Source organism: Histoplasma capsulatum, assembly GCF_000150115.1.
Source record: "Histoplasma capsulatum G186AR genomic scaffold supercont2.13, whole genome shotgun sequence".
In the NCBI taxonomy this organism is placed as follows: Eukaryota; Fungi; Ascomycota; class Eurotiomycetes; order Onygenales; family Ajellomycetaceae; genus Histoplasma; species Histoplasma capsulatum.
Window position 1 is genome coordinate 527109 of NW_025544813.1, and position 18557 is coordinate 545665.

The following is an 18557-nucleotide window of genomic DNA, read 5'->3' on the forward strand; positions in this document are numbered from 1 at the left end:
GTATGTAATATTACAGAAAAGTTACCTCTTTTATATGATCAAAGAAGATAGCTCACCATACAGAACATGTATGGGTTATTCAGAGGCCTTGGCTGAACACCATAGGAACACATGTTCAAACACAGGCAAATCCACCTTCATATAACCACTAGTTATAGATGGGTTCGGGTTACGGCATGTTCGAACCCGACCTATTCGCGGAGGCTCAGTCTCTCAGCCACCTCAGCCACTGCATATAACCTGATTATTATTGATGTGTGTTCAATTTCATGTTCTGTATGTGCAGAATACATATGATTAGTAGAGAAAACACTGTTAAATTCAGATATAAATGAGTTTATACACAGAAAAGTGGTAAATTTTATTGATATTCTGATTAAATATACATTGATTTGCTTAGCTTCATCTCTATAAAGAAGCTACTGATCTCAGACACGGTATAAAAGTGTAAATCAACAGTCTAAATATTATACACAGTCTATACAACTAGGTCTAACTTTATAATAGATAAAAACAGATTATATACACATATCTATGAGTAAATATAAGTGTAAGAATATAGAAAACTAATAAAGAAAAGCAAGAGCTTTGTATATACGCTATTCAATAAAAATGAAATTGTTGTGATAGAGAACTACGGAATATCTAGTCCAAGGAATGTCGACTATTCCCATTTGGGATTAATGTACGCTAACCAACTCACTACACAACAAATTCAACTGTCAGTGACTCTGAACGCGATTCAAACGGAGATGGACTTCCTTGACTCCTTCTTCACTAAAGAAGGCCATAAGAGCTTGCCAACTGCTGCAGAGGTTGACTCCCTCTCAAATCAGATCAACAAACATCCACAACCCACACCAATTAAATTTGAGCATCCCAATCTTCTTGTCAAGTTTGAATCATCTGTGATGATTGAAGAAGCTCTAACTCTCTGTATGCTTCAATCATCTTTTGCTGAGAAGATATCTGTCTCAGAGATGTATGATTGAAGAGTTTATCAAAACTCTGTGTTCATTTATATGGAGCTTATTCAGGAGATACACTACATGATCAATGGGATTCTCTCAATGAGTTGGATAGAAGCATTATTTGCAACCAGCTACAGGAGATTATTTCTTCCCTTCAGCAAATTGAGCCAGATCTCAGTGACTCTTTTATCAATATGTAGATAGTTTGCAATGTCTATCAGTGGAGTTGCTTACTGAGGTGTATAATCAATCAACTACATATGTTTGCATGACTATGTCTTCACAACCATTCCTCAATCAGAATCTTTTAAAAATGTGGAAGCATTCAATGACTGGTTTTCTTCTCTGCCTCAAAGATGGCTTCCTGATTCAAAGAGATATCAAGATTATTTACCAGACAATGGGACCATTAAGTTGACTCATGGAGGCCACTCATGTGTACTTGCTGTAGTCGATTGGGCTCATACTGGCTGGTACCCGGAATACTGGGAGTATTGCAAAGCCTTATACACATCAGACTATAAGGGGGAATGGTGTAATGTTTGGAATCCCAAATTCTTAACCACATATGAGACTGAGTTTGCTATTTTCAGTGTATATGTGCTGCAGATTGGAGCAGTATAGGTATGGCACCACTCTACAAGACTTGATTTTGTACTTAGTCTTCCAAAGTACATTTGTCAGGATCATTTCCCGAGTTCTTTTTTCCAAATATCCTTCATACGCTATGTACTCGATTGTCCTTCACTCAGTACTAATGATTGACCAGGGAAACAATTGCTAAATGCCAGAAACCAAAATGGAAATTGGGATTTAGTAATCATCGTCTCGTTGACTTGACCAGTCATCGATTGCCGTTGTGCAATGGTGAGGTACGGCAGGCATACAGATGAGCCTCTTCTCGCCTGAATCCTTGGTAAAAGGGTTAGGCACAAGTGGCCAATTGATGAAAGCCTAGCTTGACCTGAGCACGGAGAACAATCCTTGAATACTACGAGTATTTCCATTTGTGATTGTCTCGTTGACGGAATGCCAACTCTTTGTCAAACACTTCCTCGGACTAGCCGCTGACTTTGAGTGGACATTGGTGGCACCACGGTGCCAGAATTGATGGTGTTTTGTGTTGGATGCTTTCTTACTGCCTGCTTAGCGACACAACTATCTTGTGATTTGCTGCTGGGGAAAACTCCCCGCCAGGTAGTATCCTGTGCGATGTTGTTATTGGCGCCCTGTAAGCGCCTGACATTCAGAGTGCTTTTTTCAGCTATGCTGCGCCTTATGCGTGGTTATTGTTTATGTTGGAGTAGATATGCTAAAGATACTCTCGACCAGAGCGGCCGACCAATGTCGAAACCATTCTCACACCTCGAATACAGCAAGAGCGCGCAAATAACATAACTCTAGCCATAAAACTCTCTCACTCTCTCCACACTCTCTTCCATTTCGCCCTGAATTCTTGGTCTTCGTTCTTCGCTGTTCGACCGCGTGTGCGTGCTTGTCCCTGTTTACTGTTAGAGTGGCTTGTCTATTGTGAAACTTCAAGACATAAATTGTGAACTTGAGACTATGGTAATTAGCGGAAATCTCCTTTTAACCCAGTGGCAAAAGTTCAATTTTATATCTATTCCTATAGTAGAGGTTTGTTTACAGTTGAACGAGGTTCGGATTTTTGTCAAGAAATTTTCAACCACAATGAACTTCGAACCCTGCCAGCCAATGCATGTTCAACTCTTATGGTGATTTCGCTCCATCTAAGTTAGTAGTATTAATACACCCCACACCATTCTCATTACCTCAAGGAGTATAGGATTCAGGGCTATATTGGAGGATTAATCAGGGGGTTAGGATCTGAAGGGAAAAAAAAATCATCTCAAGTGACTTGTATGTTGTTTTAGTGACACTAACAGGGTTCAAAAACAATGTGTGTAATTTTTGAACCCCTGACATCCGTCGTCGCATGGGCCCGAGACACGGCTGTATAATGCCGTTATTTTTCCTCTTCCCACGTCTGCCCAAGCCAGTCAGGCTCATTGTAGTCAACTGTCGCGCACCACGGTTGGTCTTGTGGGGTGTACGGACTCAAAGGCAGGTCGTATGGCATACGCAACCCCACGAACGTAGAAGTAGTAGATGCACCAGAACCATTATCTTCTGGCACTTCAGGCATGTCTTGCTTAAAGCATGGCAACATTACTGCGGCGGGTTTGTTGTAGCCATTATTCTTATTACCATCATCCCGTGGCAGCTCCTTCCCATTCTCCTTCCCGTTCCGCCCGGTTCCACCACCATCCTTTTCCACCTCTCTGTCGATGAATAAGTCAGGCCAAACCAACACACCTATTTCCCAACTACATATCCTTATCTCTTTTTTTCCATTCGCAGCAGCGCCCCATGCTTGCACCGAAAGGTTTGCAGAGGTCACCATTGCCCAGTCGATAGTAGCTAGGTTAGCATCCGAAAACCGAATGTATGTTTTTATGTGCGGTGCTGCTCTGCACCGCCCTGCATTTCGAATTGGCTGGCTGTTTTTACTAGTGGCGACGCATTTTTGAACTGATTCATTGACATTCTTGCTTTCACACCGCTCTTGTCCGGAGTTAATTGAGTGTTTTGCAGATATGTCACTGCCATCGCCTGTGTCGCTAGCCCAACGACATAGGTATGGACGCAAATACTCAAGTTGTTTTCGCTGCGCAGCACTCTGGAGTTTCATATGGATAGACCCGCCGGATGCGTAGCCATTCAATGATCTGCGGATTTCATCTGGGGTAGGGAATATTATTGAAAATTTGGTAGGCGGGTCTGTTTTGGGGTTAAATAAGTTCGAAGCCCTGGGCCGTGATGGTGAGAGAGCGGCGAAAAACGTCTCCTTTAGCCATTTGTCGGTTTGTCCTAGCGTTGCCACTGAAGATATCTGGAATTTGCGTGTGAGTGGTGAGCACTCCCAAGAGCGAAGCCTTCACCCTCCTTCTATGGGACATCGATCTCACCTGGATGATTATTTGAGGCTTCTTCCCCACAGTATTGTTCCCCCCACCAAGTGGGATTTGTTGTATTGTGTCCTTCAGTGCAGGCCAGCCCCACAAGGTTTGTTTTTCCGAATCGAGTTCGTCGATTGCTTGCCTAGTGGGGACGCTGGCTATCAACCCAGCTCGAACGGCGCCAAAATCATATTTTTCTAATTGATCGACTAGCGGGCCGGTCTTTTTATTGCCATATGCCTCGAGATAGGCTAGTAAATCCCTTTTAAATCGATTTCCTCTTCCGACACCGTCCAAGGTCGCAGAAGCATGTCCACTTTCCATTTCGGGTCGCATTGGAAGAAGCGGGGATCGCCATACTGCTTGACACATATTCGCCCAATCCCCAGCAATCATGTTTGCTGTGTGAATGACAACCCTGTAGAAATGTCAGTGTGAAGAAAGATAGCTACATTAGCCAAGTATACTTACTGCGCTTGGTCATCATGCCTGATGAGAATCATCATTTTCGAATGATGTGTCCCAAAAGGCTCTGGCATATAGGCGACTATCGGCTCGACATTGGGATACCGGTGGCAGGCTTCCTGAATACTAGTCAGCAAAGTTAACCACCTGTATTATATGCGCTATGTGTCAAATCTACACTGGAATAAGCTGAGGGGGAAGAGATATTTCTAGCAGAACGTAGGAATCAACTGACATCAACGCGAATTCGATTGGGAGATTCCCGTTTCCAAGAACCATGTATAATTTTCACCTTGACCAAATCCCGCACATCTTCGTCAAACTGGCTCATAAGAAAGTCAACGTCAAACATGTAATTGAACTGCCAGCATTCTTTGATGAGAGGATCCCCGAGAATGTCCCTCAACTTTACAGAATCGGTATTGTAGCCTGACGATGCAGCGAAATCGCGGATATGGGTGAGCTGGATTGGAGACGGGATGATCCTAGAGGATATAGGGGCATTTACTTGCGATATATACGTGACGGATGTGCTAGGTTGACCTGTAGGCTGCTGTAAAGGGGGCGTTATTGATCTCCTCAGGGATGCTAAGGTGTTAGCATCTTTTAAAGTGCTATCATAACCCTCTTGTAAAGTTCCATGGGATGTCTTAATCCTCTTGGAAGGGCGTCTCTTGTCTGCCATAGATACTCCAAAGCATTGAACAAAACTTGAAGTCTTCCAGGGAAGTATCAATCAAGGCTTGATTCTAGGCTTTGAGTTTTTCCTTGATTACCTCAGGCTTGGGAATTTGTGGAGGATCTCCACGAAAAGATCACCGCAGTTAAAACGAAAGGCTGCAAAGAGGATTTTAAAATAATTTGGAATATACTAGGTCGTTTTGGTGTTCATTTTATGTTCATGGCCGAACACTGCTGAAATGATGGATCATGGCAGTCGATGACAAGTTTTCATCTAAATTCACCAGTAGGAGTTTGGAGCGATAAAATGTAATTAATTGCCGCCTCTCCGGATAATCGGCCTAGAGTTAATTTGGACAAAATACAGAATGAGACGAAAGAAGATACAGATTTTGATATTGGGGACAACAAGCCTTGACGTTTAGTCACGTGCATCCGTTTCTTCCTATCCAACAACATCGGCCGAGAAACATTCTTGTTCTACATATCTTATCATCGAGGACCGACCTGTTAATTACGGATCAAACCTTGTATTGATCGTAGTTTGTTCCATCTGACATGAATTTGTCGTGGTGATGACATGCCCCGCCTTTGGATTGTAAGAATCAAATGTGGAGTGCAGTTTTGGATAAGCCGTCAGTAAAATAGTGATCGTTCGTTGGTGTCTACGTGAGTATAAAGCACTAGTATGCCTCGATCTGAATAATATTTGTGAAGTGGAGTGCAACTGACTTTGGTAACCTATTAGACCCGAGGATGAATATTACTCTGCTAGGCTGTCATCAACATTAGGCACAATCGGGAATCATGGCAAGCCCAACGCCAGCCCCAAGTGCTATCCAGCGAAGAGTGTGGGAGGGTCGTATCCCTCTCGAAATAACACTGTCTCCGGCTGAATGCCGGACCTATGACAAGGCAGACCCATATCTTGTAATTTCGATCCCTTTATCTGAACCCCAGACATGTACTTCCATCATCGATGCATTTGTCTGACTCTAGATATTTCAGATATGTTACCCTCGTGTATCATATTTGCCGTTTTTACTCCCGAGGCTACGTGCCTTCTTTGCTACATCCTTGATTGATATCGAAGCCCAGGACTATCAAGGCTGGTTTTCATTTGAAGGGGTTCCCCTGAAGTGGCACTATCCCCTCGGACTCCTGTATGATCTATATTCGGGAGCAGATCCAGTTACTTCCAAGTCTACCGTTGGCGAACACCTTTCGCATACAGCTTCTCCACGACAGCCAAATGATCCTGAATCCCACAATGTGCACGAACCCGGCGACCCAATTCCCTGGCAGTTGCAGGTTCATTTTAGCGATTGGCCGGACCAGGAGCTTGTTCGGCTCGATGCTGACGGAAGAGTTATTCATGATGCATTCATTAATAGTGTCAAAGAAGCCGATTTTGTGCGGAATGGAACCGCAAAGCGTATCATGACATTGTCTAAGGAGGATTCATCTGGATTGTGGCAAGCTGTCCAAGAGCGTACGTGCATGCATGCATAGATTGATCCATTTTTGTAGTTTGCACTAGGAACGAATACTAACGACAAAGGAAACCAGATGACTTCACAAACTTCCAACGGATTTCCAACATCCTCATCCCCGGCGGGCCCAATCAATTCCGAAACATCCCACTGAGGATTTTCCTGCCATCTCCACCGAACTCTGCTACCCCGTCACTTAAAGTAATACAGTCTCTGTTTCCACCCACGATTCCGCCCGCTGCCAATCAAACTGGAGCACCCGGACGACAAACCCAACCGCAGCAACAGACTATAGGATCGAGTCTAAATTCGCTTCTTCCCAGCCTCTTCCCCAGCAAACGGATCCCAGTCCTGGCGAAACCTGTGCTCCAGGGGGCTGTTGTTCCTATGACCGCACCGCTGGAGGAGGTTGTGCGTATAGCCGGGTATGCAGATGGCTGGTTAGCCATTGTGGTGTCCATGGTGGGGTGATATCAAGACTGCAGCCGCATGCAGCGGCATGGCAATGATTTCATGCTCCAGTTTGTGTTTTTGATTGGGTTGTTGGATTCTGGAGGGAGCTACGAGAGGGATTCTTCGGTTTTGTCTTTTGGAATAATTTTTGCATGAGATTCAAGGGAGATTAGTTGTGCGTGGATTCCTGCCGTGGTATGGGCATATATGAATGACATGTAATGACGGCGCAAGCACGGCAGGTAGTAGAAATGTTGATTGGTGATATCCGTGATGGACAAATTTTCTTCTTGTAAGGTTTTGGGAAAAAACGAGAAGCCTAATGATTGATCATGTCTTAGGGCCGTTAAATAGAACGAACGGGGTTTTCTGAAGCGTGCTTTGTTTTATCCTAAGCGTTCTTACTTTTATCAACCGTTTCTATGATGAGATCACTCGCTGATACGGAATGGGGACTCGACTTCGCTATGAAACAACAATACTCGATTTCGTGATTAGAATCAATAACTAATTAAATAACCCAAACCGCCAGTCTGCTCTCCCCTCAGGGCCCACCAACTTCTCAGGTTGCCAATGAATGAGAAAAACAACTAAATTAAACCGGCAACTATCCCAATTCAATCACTGAACCTATATAATATATATATATTCTTTTTTTATCATTCTGTACGAATTAACTAACTACATGACTAACATAAAGCTAGCTAATGAATTGTACCTAGGTATCATCAAGCTGAATACTGGGAGAAGAGTAGTAGATCGTAAATATGAAAAGATAATAAAAGAAACCGCAGGAGAGCGTGGAGGGGAAACAGGGCGGTGGGGTTGGAATTGGGCTCAAGACATTCTGGAGGACGGCGCAAAAAAGGAAAATGAACAAGAACGAACGGGGAAAGAAATGATATGAGCGAGAAACGAAACGAAAACATAAGAGGGGAAAAAAAAGAGATGGGTAAAATAAGGAATCGCCACCCAGAAGACTTGCAAAGAAACTATTCAAGCAAAAAAATGGGGACCTTCAGTTTCTGTCATATAAGTATTTGCCAGTTGGTGACCTCCATCCATTTTAGGCTGGAAAGGAGCCAGGTAGGTTTCTTATACGCAAAAGAGGATTGCTTGTAGGAAGTGAAAGAAAAAAAAGGTGGGGGAGGAAACGTGGGAAGGAGAGGGTATATATGTATGTTTGATAGGGGACGGAAAGTACATGGGGTATCTGCCTATGCACAAATAAGGATATTTACACGGAACTGCAAAAAATGAAATGCTCGCTATAGTGGCTATGAAGACGGAAAAGAAAAAGCAAAGAAGAAGAAAAAATTTGAAAAACGAAAAACAAAATAAAAACATAAGAGCATAAGAGAGAGGGGATAGGGAAAGTGTCTTGAAATCAAGTGTGGGGTGAAGGGATACATGAGCATGAGAAGTGGGAACGGAGGCTTCTTCAAATGACATTTCTGCCATTGATAGTGAGCTCGCCACCTTCCTCTCTGCCTTTCTTCAGGGCTCTGGCCAACATCAGCTCTCGCATCCAGTTAATCCTCTCATCTCGAGTCTTCACCGCGAAGTGGTGGCTTTTGCCCTGGCTTGTGAAGAGGTGTCTGCGCTCGGCGGAGTCGTGGGCGGGGATGAGAGAGAATGCAAACGCAGTCTCGTCGCTGTTCGATGGCAGATTGGCAGCTTTGCGGAGGACGGAGCGCTTGAAGGCCGCGGTGAGCTTCGAGTTTGTGGCCAACGAGGAGCAGGCGACGGCGAAGTCGTCGACGTCGATGAACTCCAAGGCCCGCGAGCGGCGTTGCGCATCGTGCTCGTCCTTGTGCATGGCCAGGACCGTCCCGCGAAGGGTGAAGTGCGCGTCTTGCCACTCGTGGCGTAGGAGGCGGGTTGTTTTCCGCTTCTTCATCCATCCGCTGTGGGTAACGTCGGGATCGGACCTGTGTGACTGGGTCGAAGGAGAGATTCCAGAGGCGCGGGAAGGCCTAAAGTGAGGTTCTGTTGTATGACTCGTATGACTTGGGCGAGGAGTAGTCGGGCGGTCTTCCGGGGTGTCGATTGGTTGCATCGCCTGGAGCTCATCAACTGGAGCCATAGTGGCGAACGAAGGACGACGTCGATGATTGTCAGGTTTAGCCGACGCTGAACGAGAAACTGGGTCGACTGGTGGGCGCAAATGGTTGCCATAAAACATATTTGGTGGGACTGATTGCGATGCCTCCCGATCCAGAGGTCCGGTAGGGAAGGCAGTGAGGGGAACGTCCATTTCTGAAAATGGGGTGTTTGTTTGGCGAGATATATCCAGTGGATATTGGTAAGGGTTGTATTCCTGAGTTGCTGTAGCTGAGCCTGCTAGCCTTGACCCCATTGAAGGAGTAACGGTCCGCTGACCGCCTGAAAGCAAACCATCTGATTCACTATCGCCTGGTATCATGAGTTTTGGAAGATTGCGAAGATTGTTGATCATATGGAAAGCAGGCTGGGAAGATTCAGGAGGGGAGAGGGGAGGGAATATCTCCATCGGTGGACTGGGTTCGTTGTATGCGGCATTATTAAGGTGTTGAAAAGTAAGGAATTGTCGAACATTTTCTTGGGGATCTCTAGGCTGCACTCCATTAAGGTTCTCAGCGTTGAGTTGGAACTCAGGCGTGTGGCCAGGGCCGAGGACATCAGAAGACGCGACGACGGAGGGAGCTGCATCTGATTTGGGACGCACAACACTTCCAGTGACTGATTCCTTTCCAGCATGAGGTATAATGGTGCCGTCGATGCTGGTGAACTGATCGGGGAACTCAGTCGCTATGCGTGCAAGCTTCCGTTGTTGCTTCTGGAATCTAGAGCAATTCTCGCCCTTGGAACACTTGTGCAGTTTCGGGAGGAGTTGTTCAATAGCAACGATGGAAACAGACTCGGCTGGAGAGATTATATCGCCATCCGCGAAGAGACGATTGGCGCGACCCCGTCGACGAGTTGAGGGGTTGGTTGGGGCCTCACAGTCTGGAGAGAAACATTCAGCGCTGTTGTCTCGTCTCGTGGATGTATAACTCCTTAGGCCCTGAGAAGACGAGCTAGGGTCCGAAGTTGTAGCCGGGGCCAGAGCATTTGTTGATTCAGCACGAAAGCCCTGAATCATATTCATCAACCGATGTCGTATACCAAACGAGCTAATGTCTAGCTCCTTGAGATCATCCATCTGGAGATCAAGGAGGACCGAGCCTGAGATATCATTCCGGATGAATCGTTCGACTATGGCATCCTCGAATCCAGATTCGTACATCCATTCTGCTACTTGCGTTGGTGTCCAGGAACGTACATCGTCGACGCCAGCAACGGGGGCGATCTCTGGCACACTTGAAGATCGTGATCGTTCATAATAAGGAAGCTGCCCCGGCGGGATTGTGCTAGATCTTTTTGGCGACCGAGAGCTTATCGAACCTTGAGGTGGTGCTATGGAAGAAAGCGAAAAGTACAATTCTAAATCCTCCGATCTTTCAAAAAACGTCGAATCTAATGAAGCCCGGAATAGATGGGGTCCCGATGGTCCTTCCACCGGTTTGCCTTTATCAAACTGGAAATTGAACGACCCCTGATCTGAGTCTTCGGGAGTGGGAGCCTCATCCTCGGTTGACAACGTTGTGGCACTGTCATTGCCAAACTGTATATTTTTATCAGCTTGCTTTTCTATCTAAGCTATGCGAGGAAAATTGTGACTTACGGATTCAACACTTCTGCGGGCAGAGGTATCTATTGGAGAGTACTCTGCTTCGTAATCGGTGTCAAATATCTCGGTCGCTTCTGACAGAGGCCGAGAGTTATATGATCGCGTGGAGAGAAACGACATATGGTTTTTCGACGGCTTCTGCAGCATCTGTACGCCCCCTAGCGACCGCCGTTGTTGAAATACAATTGGAGCCTCCTGAAAAGTGGGCAAGTCAACGAAAAGCTCTTCCTCCCTCCCCTTTCCTGCCCTTATATTTATTATTTTTTTTGTAGGCGACTGGACAAAGGAAAATAACACTTACCATGACAGGGGAAAAATTAAAATAAATGAGCCTGCGAATCAATATAAACTAGCTGGTAGGAGCAGCGATTGTGAAAATAAATATGGGAAAAATCAATAGATAATAGGAAATGTATATAATGAGATAAACCGTTGCCGGTTCTACGACTTTTCTATATCAGTAGGCAGGAGGGCAACTATCAAAGCGCCTTCCGGTCTCGAGTGATAATATTAGAACAATATATAGTTAATGAAACAAAAAATGGAAATGGGTATCGAAGAGGCGCAAGAAACAAGATCGCATCAAGGGGGGAAGAAACTTTCTAAGAAGGGCGGGTAGGTGGGCGCTTCGAGGTATATGTAGACAGGCGTTGAGAATAAGGCTGTGTGCGTCTGGAGAAACAAAGGGCGAGGGAGCGACTCGGGGAACGGGTGGTATTTTCTTGTCCATACATGTACCACTCCCAGCCAAAAGCTTATGTGCCAGGGAAGGATCGGTACTTCCAAGATCTGGAACTCGAAGTGGGATTCGCAGAATCGGGGCATGTTAGCAATCAGAAAAAATGTTCTCTCCCCATCATGCACGTTCCGCCGGAGGTTTCTGTTCAAGACTCAAGAGACATGGATGTGACCTGCGACCAAGCATGGCTGGGCAAGCGAGTCACGGAGTGACCTCACCACCCGGCGTAACTAGTACTGGTGCATCACTGTGAAGAAGTCACTCTCGAGTCCTACAGGCTGGAGGATACCTCAAGCCCGCACCGGTTAGCCCCATAATCCCTTAGGTGCATCGCCAGAAGAGGAGTTGCACGCCGGCCCCGCCGCCCCCAGCCCACTCCAGGCTAAGAATAGCATCATCTCCTGCCACTGCCAGTTCGCAACTTCGCAGCACAATCATTCATTCGCGGGCCGCGAAGGGAGCGACCGCAGCGACCAACCGACAGATCCTCCAATCACTATGCTCGGTCCTGCAGTTGCACCCCGCTGACTGGCTGAGGGCATTTTACTCGCTCTTCGCACGGGGTGGTTTAGCGACAGGGATGCGGGCGTCTGTAGAGATATCACATTTTCTCTCCCACCTGGGTGTTTCTATTGGCGGGAGAGGGTTTTCTGTCACTCGCTGGTGCGAAGGATTGGCAACTTGGCAACTTGGCACTTGTTGTGCAGACGAGGAGCGAATGGAAGGCCATGCATGAGTCTCGGTTACGCGCCCCTAAAGAAGAAGGGAGAAAAAAAAATCGAGGTTTGCGATTTCAGACGATCGTTGATCCTTTTCGCAGTGAAACTTTTCGTTTCGTTTCTTTTTTTCTTTTTGCGCCTGTTGCTTTCCCCCACTTGGCATTTGGCTGGGGGAACATGATGTTTCATTGCAAGTAAGTATATTTGTTGGATAGGATCGTAGGATACAGTTAACTGAGGGTTTTAAGACATCTGGCCAAGTTGATATTATTGATTTCCCACACTTCCATGATCCATCGATACAGAGTTTTGTGTTTGATATCCTCGACGGGAGAAAGACGGTCTGGTCTGTAAGAGGACTCGGACGTATCACAGCATTGTTCGTGCATTTATTTAGAATCGGCAGATCTACGATTTTATGCCAAGTTGCTCTCAATTGTTTGTCTGTCTGTGTTTATCGCAAAAATAAAGCTGGCCTCGACAACATGTAACCCACTGTTCCCATGCAACGACCCAAATAAATAAGAACCGTAATTGCCAGGAAACGCGCTCTTCTATTTCGAGTAATTGAATCGGAATAAAGAATGCGTCCAGGTGGGACAACGACGGATTGGGTCTGCTGGCGGTCGCATGAGAAGCCTGCAGGACACTCCGTGTTGCGACGGGGGGCGAAGAGAAATCTGGCTTCGAAGCGGAATAGAATACAGGCCAATGCCGGACACGGCCCAATTTGGGGCATTTTCCAACCTCGACGTCTGCAGCTCATGCTGGCAAGGTTTTGGCACGGGTATGTGGACATGTTAGCTCGGCGGACTCCATACTGTCATACTAGGACTTGTCCACTTGGTGGCGTGCTTAACCAGGTTAAGTTTGACAATGCCGGGCTCGTTTGTACGGGTGGCTATTTTTAACAGTCGGTCTTGCTGGGCCTGCCCTTGTTGCCCTTGACCCTCTTTGCGCTGATTGCTGCCCACCAGTCTTGGAATTTGTTGTAGACTCCAGAGCGTATGTGTGAAGGAATCGGGGTAAAGAGACCGCCCAACCAACGCGCTTTTGGCTTTCCTGTTGATCAAGTTATATCCATTATTCTCAATCAGTCCGGCCAGTTCATACTCTCGTTGGCTGTTGAGCAATTCTCCTCTTCTTCGACGTCATTCTCCCGATCATGGGGTTTTGTCAGCCCTTTCCAGCACCAATTATCCAACGCTGCAGGTATCGCTGAGGGCCAGGCGGTGCTCTGTCTTTTGAAGCTACATCCTTAGCCTAGAGCAGCTTGCTCCAATCCTGCAGCTGGTCTGATACTTAATTTCGCCCCTTTGCACTGTGGTTGACATCATTCTGTGATCAGATGAGATGAGTTGTTGCGATCATGGATGCTGTAAGGCGCTGCGGGGTGAACTTTGAGCAAAGGCACATCCTATCTTGATAAGGCCGGCTGATCGCTGCATTCCTCACCGCCCACCCCAGCCAGCACGGGACAGGATCCGGAATGTCAGATTGAAGAAATACGGATGATTTTCACCCGTCTCTCGTTAGTTAGCGGAAGTATGTAAGAATCCTATTGTCACACGCCATCAGCAAGGGTAGTAGTAGTAATCTTGGTTTTCTCTTTGATCCATCCCAAAGTTCAGTCAGACCTTGGATATCACATCACGTCAACGCCTTGTTTCTCCTCCGCTCCATGGATCTCGCAATTGCTCTAGCTAAGTGCTTTCCTCCGCCCCGGCCAGTTTGGCAAGGAGCCCCTTGCATTCCCTGTTTTTACCTCACTTAGGTCCTCCATAAGTCCACGACTTCATATTTTCCCCGCCATCCTCCTCCCCTTCCCTGGATGATGCCCTGGAGTCCTAGCTTCGTCACAGTGAAATAGGATGCCGTGCTCGAGCAGAAGGAAATGCAAAGCGACTGGCTAGAAATGTGGGCCATCGTGAAGTCACCAGCCATTCTTTGTATTGAGTTCGAATCAGAAGCAGTCGACTGAATCCCGCACGCACCACCACAGAGACTAAAAGGATAGGTCCGAACACATCGGTTGTCCACATCACATATTCGGCGATGTTCGTCCTTCCTGTAGTTATCCAGTGCCCCATTTTTCCGCGCTTCATCCCATGAAGCTGAATCGCCAAACCCCAAGTTCAAAAAGGGTCATTCCTGCACAAACCCCTTGGATAACATACGTCTGTGCGCGCTTGCTAAGCAAGCATGGCATTCCGCCTATACAGACTACACACTGTGAAATCGATTGCATACAGTGCGCAGCATGAAGCTTTGGGAAATTCCTGGTTTGGTCTGTCCACAATTGGCGCCCTCCATGTGGGAAATATGCAGGTGGCTTTTTTTTTTTTTTTTTTTTCCTTTTTGCTTCATTTTTGAGCCGGCCCGACCGACTCTATAATGATCCCTACGTGGCTCGCTTCTCCGACCTGGGGAATTTTTACACATTTGTCTGCTTTTGGGGATTTGATTTTAACCTTTTTTCTCCTTGCATCAAGGGGCGCAAGTTCACATACCAGGGAGTGAGCGCTTTCCGTTTCGAGGGACTCTTGCGATGGTTTTATTGTTATTGCTCACTTCACTTTATTTTCCTCTCGTGTTGGGTGCGGATTCTACAATTCTCCATCTTGGAAGGCGGTGCGGTGCGACTTGTGTCGACAATGACGGGCCCATGGGTACTGAGCTGCTGGGCCGACAATGGGAAAAATGAATGCGGTTGAGGATGTTCCTAGTTACTCTCTCTCGATTCAATCAAATTTTTCTAGCCCGGATGGTTACTGGCAGAGCGCCTTCGGCTCCTGCGCACTCTGCATTTATTATTCATGTTAGAACCAACTGTGAAGCAACTTATGCTGAAGCAGCCTGTTTTCATGCATCTCATTTAATTCCTTGCGCAACGAACTCGGAATACTGCGTTTCTGCCTTCGTTTTATTTGGAATGAAGGCGGATACCTACATATCCGTACGTTTTCCAAAGAATCACGTTTTAAGGCCGACGCTTGCTACGCTATAAATGCAAACAAAAATTTGAGAAACTTAAAGGCTAGTCAGAGAGAGGCGGGGGAGGGGGTACTTCAGCCTAGGCAATTTCATTCATTGCATGAATTAATCTTATATCATCACCCACGTGGGTAACCTAGTTAATCTATCACCTTCTCGGACAAATCGCCTACTCAGACAATTCTCCACTTTAAGACGCGTCTCTATCTTGATAATCAAAATGTCAACAACAAAGATATTGTCTCCGACAGAGGTTGACTTAACGGGGAACTAAAGTCGTTTCGAGGGTTCTCTATCCGTAGCCACTGCACTCTGGTTTGTTGAACTTTACCCCCACACTCGGATAATTCATTTTGAATGAAAGCATTATAGTGGATGATGGAAGTGATGTGCAAGTATCATGTTAAAGCACTTGGCGAACAACGGAGAATTTCTTTGAAAATGAACAGACACGTGGACCGAAACCTAAAAAATGCTTGTTATGTTTCAATGGGCAACTAACTACTCCGTATAGCATTGTCAAATAACATAAACAAAGCGCTGATCTCTTTTGAGATCCCCACTTATTGTAAAAACGGCAGTGGCACACAATCGTGAAACATGCCAATAAATCCCATGTAAACAGGCAAAGAACAGCAGCTCCCATTTCTCACGCCGAATGACGCCTTTGAGAGCTAAACAACTTGTCCCACGCCTTGCTGTAGAACCGACGGTAGGATTAATTTTAGAGCAATGTAATATCAATTGGACAAATTAAAAGTTAAAAAACGCAAGATGAACCCTCCCCACATTCGTTGACATCACAAAAGAACATATCAGCATCTAGCGCGTCCGAAACCTCCTCGCAGAAGGACCACAGTGACAACGCGTAACTAGTTGTACCCCTAGACCCACAATGCATGCCTAACGGGATAATCGTTGCCCCTTGTTTTGCAAACACCAAACTACCGGAGTCACCGTCCTCAGCGAAAGGATTCTCATGCGAGTGTGGTTCTCCACTATGCTGCGGTTGGCGGTTGCAGTATATAGGTGGTGGATTGGGTGGCCACGCCCGCTGTGGGCCGAGCCACACCACCACGCCCACGGGTATATATATCACTATGAGCGCAACCATTTAACAAATGGTTACGTTGGCTTTTTGCTATGGATAACCTAGTGGTCATAGTGCTATCTTATCACACGAGTCCCAATGGATTTCAAGCACAAAAAATTCAATATCGCCACCATCGAGATTGCTGACGTAAGATAGGGTGCCACTTGTAAGGGGGGTAACTGCTCCATATTTGTAGACTCTGATAGGCTGGCCCGAGTTGATCATTAAACTGAACTCCGTCATGTCTGCCATCTTCGGATCGCGTTTTCGCAAAGTAGGGTCACCATGCACATCGGCACTGGGAATCAGCAAAGTGCAGTCGAATGGAAGGAAACGAACAGGATAATACGTTCAGTGGGATTTTCGTAGTTTCGAGTAGACATATTTCATCTGCGGATATGATTCCATGAGTGGGCGTCCTGGAAATCCTAAACGACGGCGTTCCTAGGGTTCTTTCGAACTCAGGGACGACCTGCAGGCGATAGCGTCCTTGGTCAGCGTTATCGTGTACAAAAATCGACGATGCATCCTTGACGACATGGCCCGCTGTCGCGAGAACGTGTCGTGTAGGGCCAGAATTAAGATTTTCCACGGTGACTATAAAACCCAATGTGCCTTTGGATTCACAAGCGTCAAGCCTTAGAGAGAACGACTCACGGGATGTAATTTCCGACCCTGATTGCACTGCTTGTAGGTGGATTTTTAGGGGTTCCCGCTCAATCAATAAAAATGTTGGTGTATTCCGTAGTACCTCGGGTACGACCGGTTCAGCACCATCCCAGAAGAGCTCATAAACGAGGCGTTTCGGGTTGCCGGGGAAAGTAAAGGCTTGCTCATAGACACTGAGCGTACTTGTCAGTAATTATTTGCATTAAGGTGAGGGACAAAAGTTACTAGTAGACTTACGAAGGGAAAATTCGAAAAAAGGATTTGCCGACAGCATCATACAAAACATCGACGGCAGTCTTGTAGGGCACGACGGCGCCCTCAAAGACTTTTGGAACATATTGGAAGAGGATCTTATCGGTCCACTGCACGCGGCCTCCCTCATTTTGATTATCGGCTATGAAATCGAGCACATCGCGAAGTTGTTCAGCGCTCAGCTTGATACTTTTCTTCAACCGTCTTTTCCTCTTGTGACGATCGAGACACCCTTTTTCGCTAGTACGATCCTCTGGGGACCAAAACAGATGATTTGGTCCGAGTGGTACTGTATTCTCGAGTATGGTGTCAAGTGTGCTAGGAAATGACGACTTGTCTGAAGGATCTGCACAGGAAACGGTTGTAGCTGTGGACGCGGAGGTATCTGATGGATCGGAGGAATCAGAGGATGAATTCTCGCGTTTGGAAGACATGGTGATCAGAAAATTGTGATTTAACAGGAAAGTAAGTATCTGATGTTGTTGTCAGAAAAATGCTTTGATAGTAGAGCAAAAGTGTGGTTCCCCACTATGCTGCAGCTGGCGGTTGCAGTATATAGGTGGTAGATTGGGTGGCCACGCCCGCTGTGGGCCGAGCCACACCACCACGCCCACAGGTATATATATCACTATGAGCGCAACCATTTAACAAATGGTTACGTTGGCTTTTTGCTATGGATAACCTAGTGGTCATAGTGCTATCTTATCACAAAAGGATGATGAGCGGAGCGAGTTTGAGTCATGGAGAAGGTTGAAGTGTTGCAGTTGAAGCTTCACTAGCGCAGATCTGGCGTGGGCCTTGTGTTGCTGATCGTCAACGCTTTGATGACTAGCTACCTTGGTAACGTGCTTCACCACTTCTTGGGACATCGCCACTTGGAACACTAAATCACATGATATAAAACTCTATGTTGATCTTGGGCTACCCATTACGGACTAGCGCATTGCACTAGATATCGGCTCCATATGACTTGGAGTAAATAGAAGCTTATCTTCTTAATCACAATCAATTCTATTTTCATTATTCATTTATACTCCATCGCTACGCTTATTTATTCCGAAGTTGTATAGTAAGTACTTATTAGATGGAGCAAAGGGAAGTCTCTAGGAATCATACAAAGCTCCGCGGGAGGACACAAGTTGCTTCATTTTATCGCTGAAATGATTGAATATGTGTGCAAAAATTGATTTAGAAGAGATTTTGACATCTCTACTTGATCTAAATACTGAAAAATCTCCACTTTTATTGACGCAGTGAGAGTCTGGAGTTCAACACTAGTTCATAATTGGCTGAGATACTCCCTATTCTTACTTACCCCTGAATTATCTGTTGTTG

The 18557-nt window shown here is 46.1% G+C and overlaps 6 protein-coding genes across 6 annotated transcripts; 3 read left to right on the forward strand and 3 right to left on the reverse strand.

Annotated features, from left to right (window-relative positions):
• Positions 1-2388: 2388 nt before the first annotated feature.
• On the reverse strand, positions 2389-5102 carry HCBG_08134 (tyrosyl-DNA phosphodiesterase; the record flags this gene model as incomplete). The annotated part of the gene is made up of 6 exons (XM_045435183.1): positions 2389-2472; positions 2765-2787; positions 3051-3885; positions 3962-4370; positions 4424-4536; positions 4653-5102. 6 exons carry the CDS (start codon positions 5100-5102, stop codon positions 2389-2391), a joined length of 1914 nt encoding a protein of 637 aa, XP_045284489.1.
• Positions 5103-5905: 803 nt separating this feature from the next.
• HCBG_08135 (uncharacterized protein) lies at positions 5906-7062 on the forward strand (the record flags this gene model as incomplete). Its single annotated transcript, XM_045435184.1, has 3 exons — positions 5906-6028; positions 6107-6590; positions 6668-7062. The coding sequence occupies 3 exons, from the start codon at positions 5906-5908 to the stop codon at positions 7060-7062; spliced, it is 1002 nt and encodes a 333-aa protein (XP_045284490.1).
• A 1423-nt stretch (positions 7063-8485) lies between these two features.
• HCBG_08136 (SAM and PH domain-containing protein) lies at positions 8486-10903 on the reverse strand (the record flags this gene model as incomplete). The annotated part of the gene is made up of 2 exons (XM_045435185.1): positions 8486-10690; positions 10751-10903. 2 exons carry the CDS (start codon positions 10901-10903, stop codon positions 8486-8488), a joined length of 2358 nt encoding a protein of 785 aa, XP_045284491.1.
• A 585-nt stretch (positions 10904-11488) lies between these two features.
• HCBG_08137 (uncharacterized protein) lies at positions 11489-12023 on the forward strand (the record flags this gene model as incomplete). The annotated part of the gene is made up of 3 exons (XM_045435186.1): positions 11489-11581; positions 11730-11799; positions 11821-12023. The coding sequence occupies 3 exons, from the start codon at positions 11489-11491 to the stop codon at positions 12021-12023; spliced, it is 366 nt and encodes a 121-aa protein (XP_045284492.1).
• A 775-nt stretch (positions 12024-12798) lies between these two features.
• Positions 12799-13476, forward strand: HCBG_08138 (uncharacterized protein; the record flags this gene model as incomplete). Its single annotated transcript, XM_045435187.1, has 3 exons — positions 12799-13001; positions 13192-13219; positions 13312-13476. The coding sequence occupies 3 exons, from the start codon at positions 12799-12801 to the stop codon at positions 13474-13476; spliced, it is 396 nt and encodes a 131-aa protein (XP_045284493.1).
• Positions 13477-15857: 2381 nt separating this feature from the next.
• On the reverse strand, positions 15858-17656 carry HCBG_08139 (uncharacterized protein; the record flags this gene model as incomplete). The annotated part of the gene is made up of 4 exons (XM_045435188.1): positions 15858-15906; positions 16117-16306; positions 16641-17143; positions 17208-17656. 4 exons carry the CDS (start codon positions 17654-17656, stop codon positions 15858-15860), a joined length of 1191 nt encoding a protein of 396 aa, XP_045284494.1.
• Positions 17657-18557: the final 901 nt, after the last annotated feature.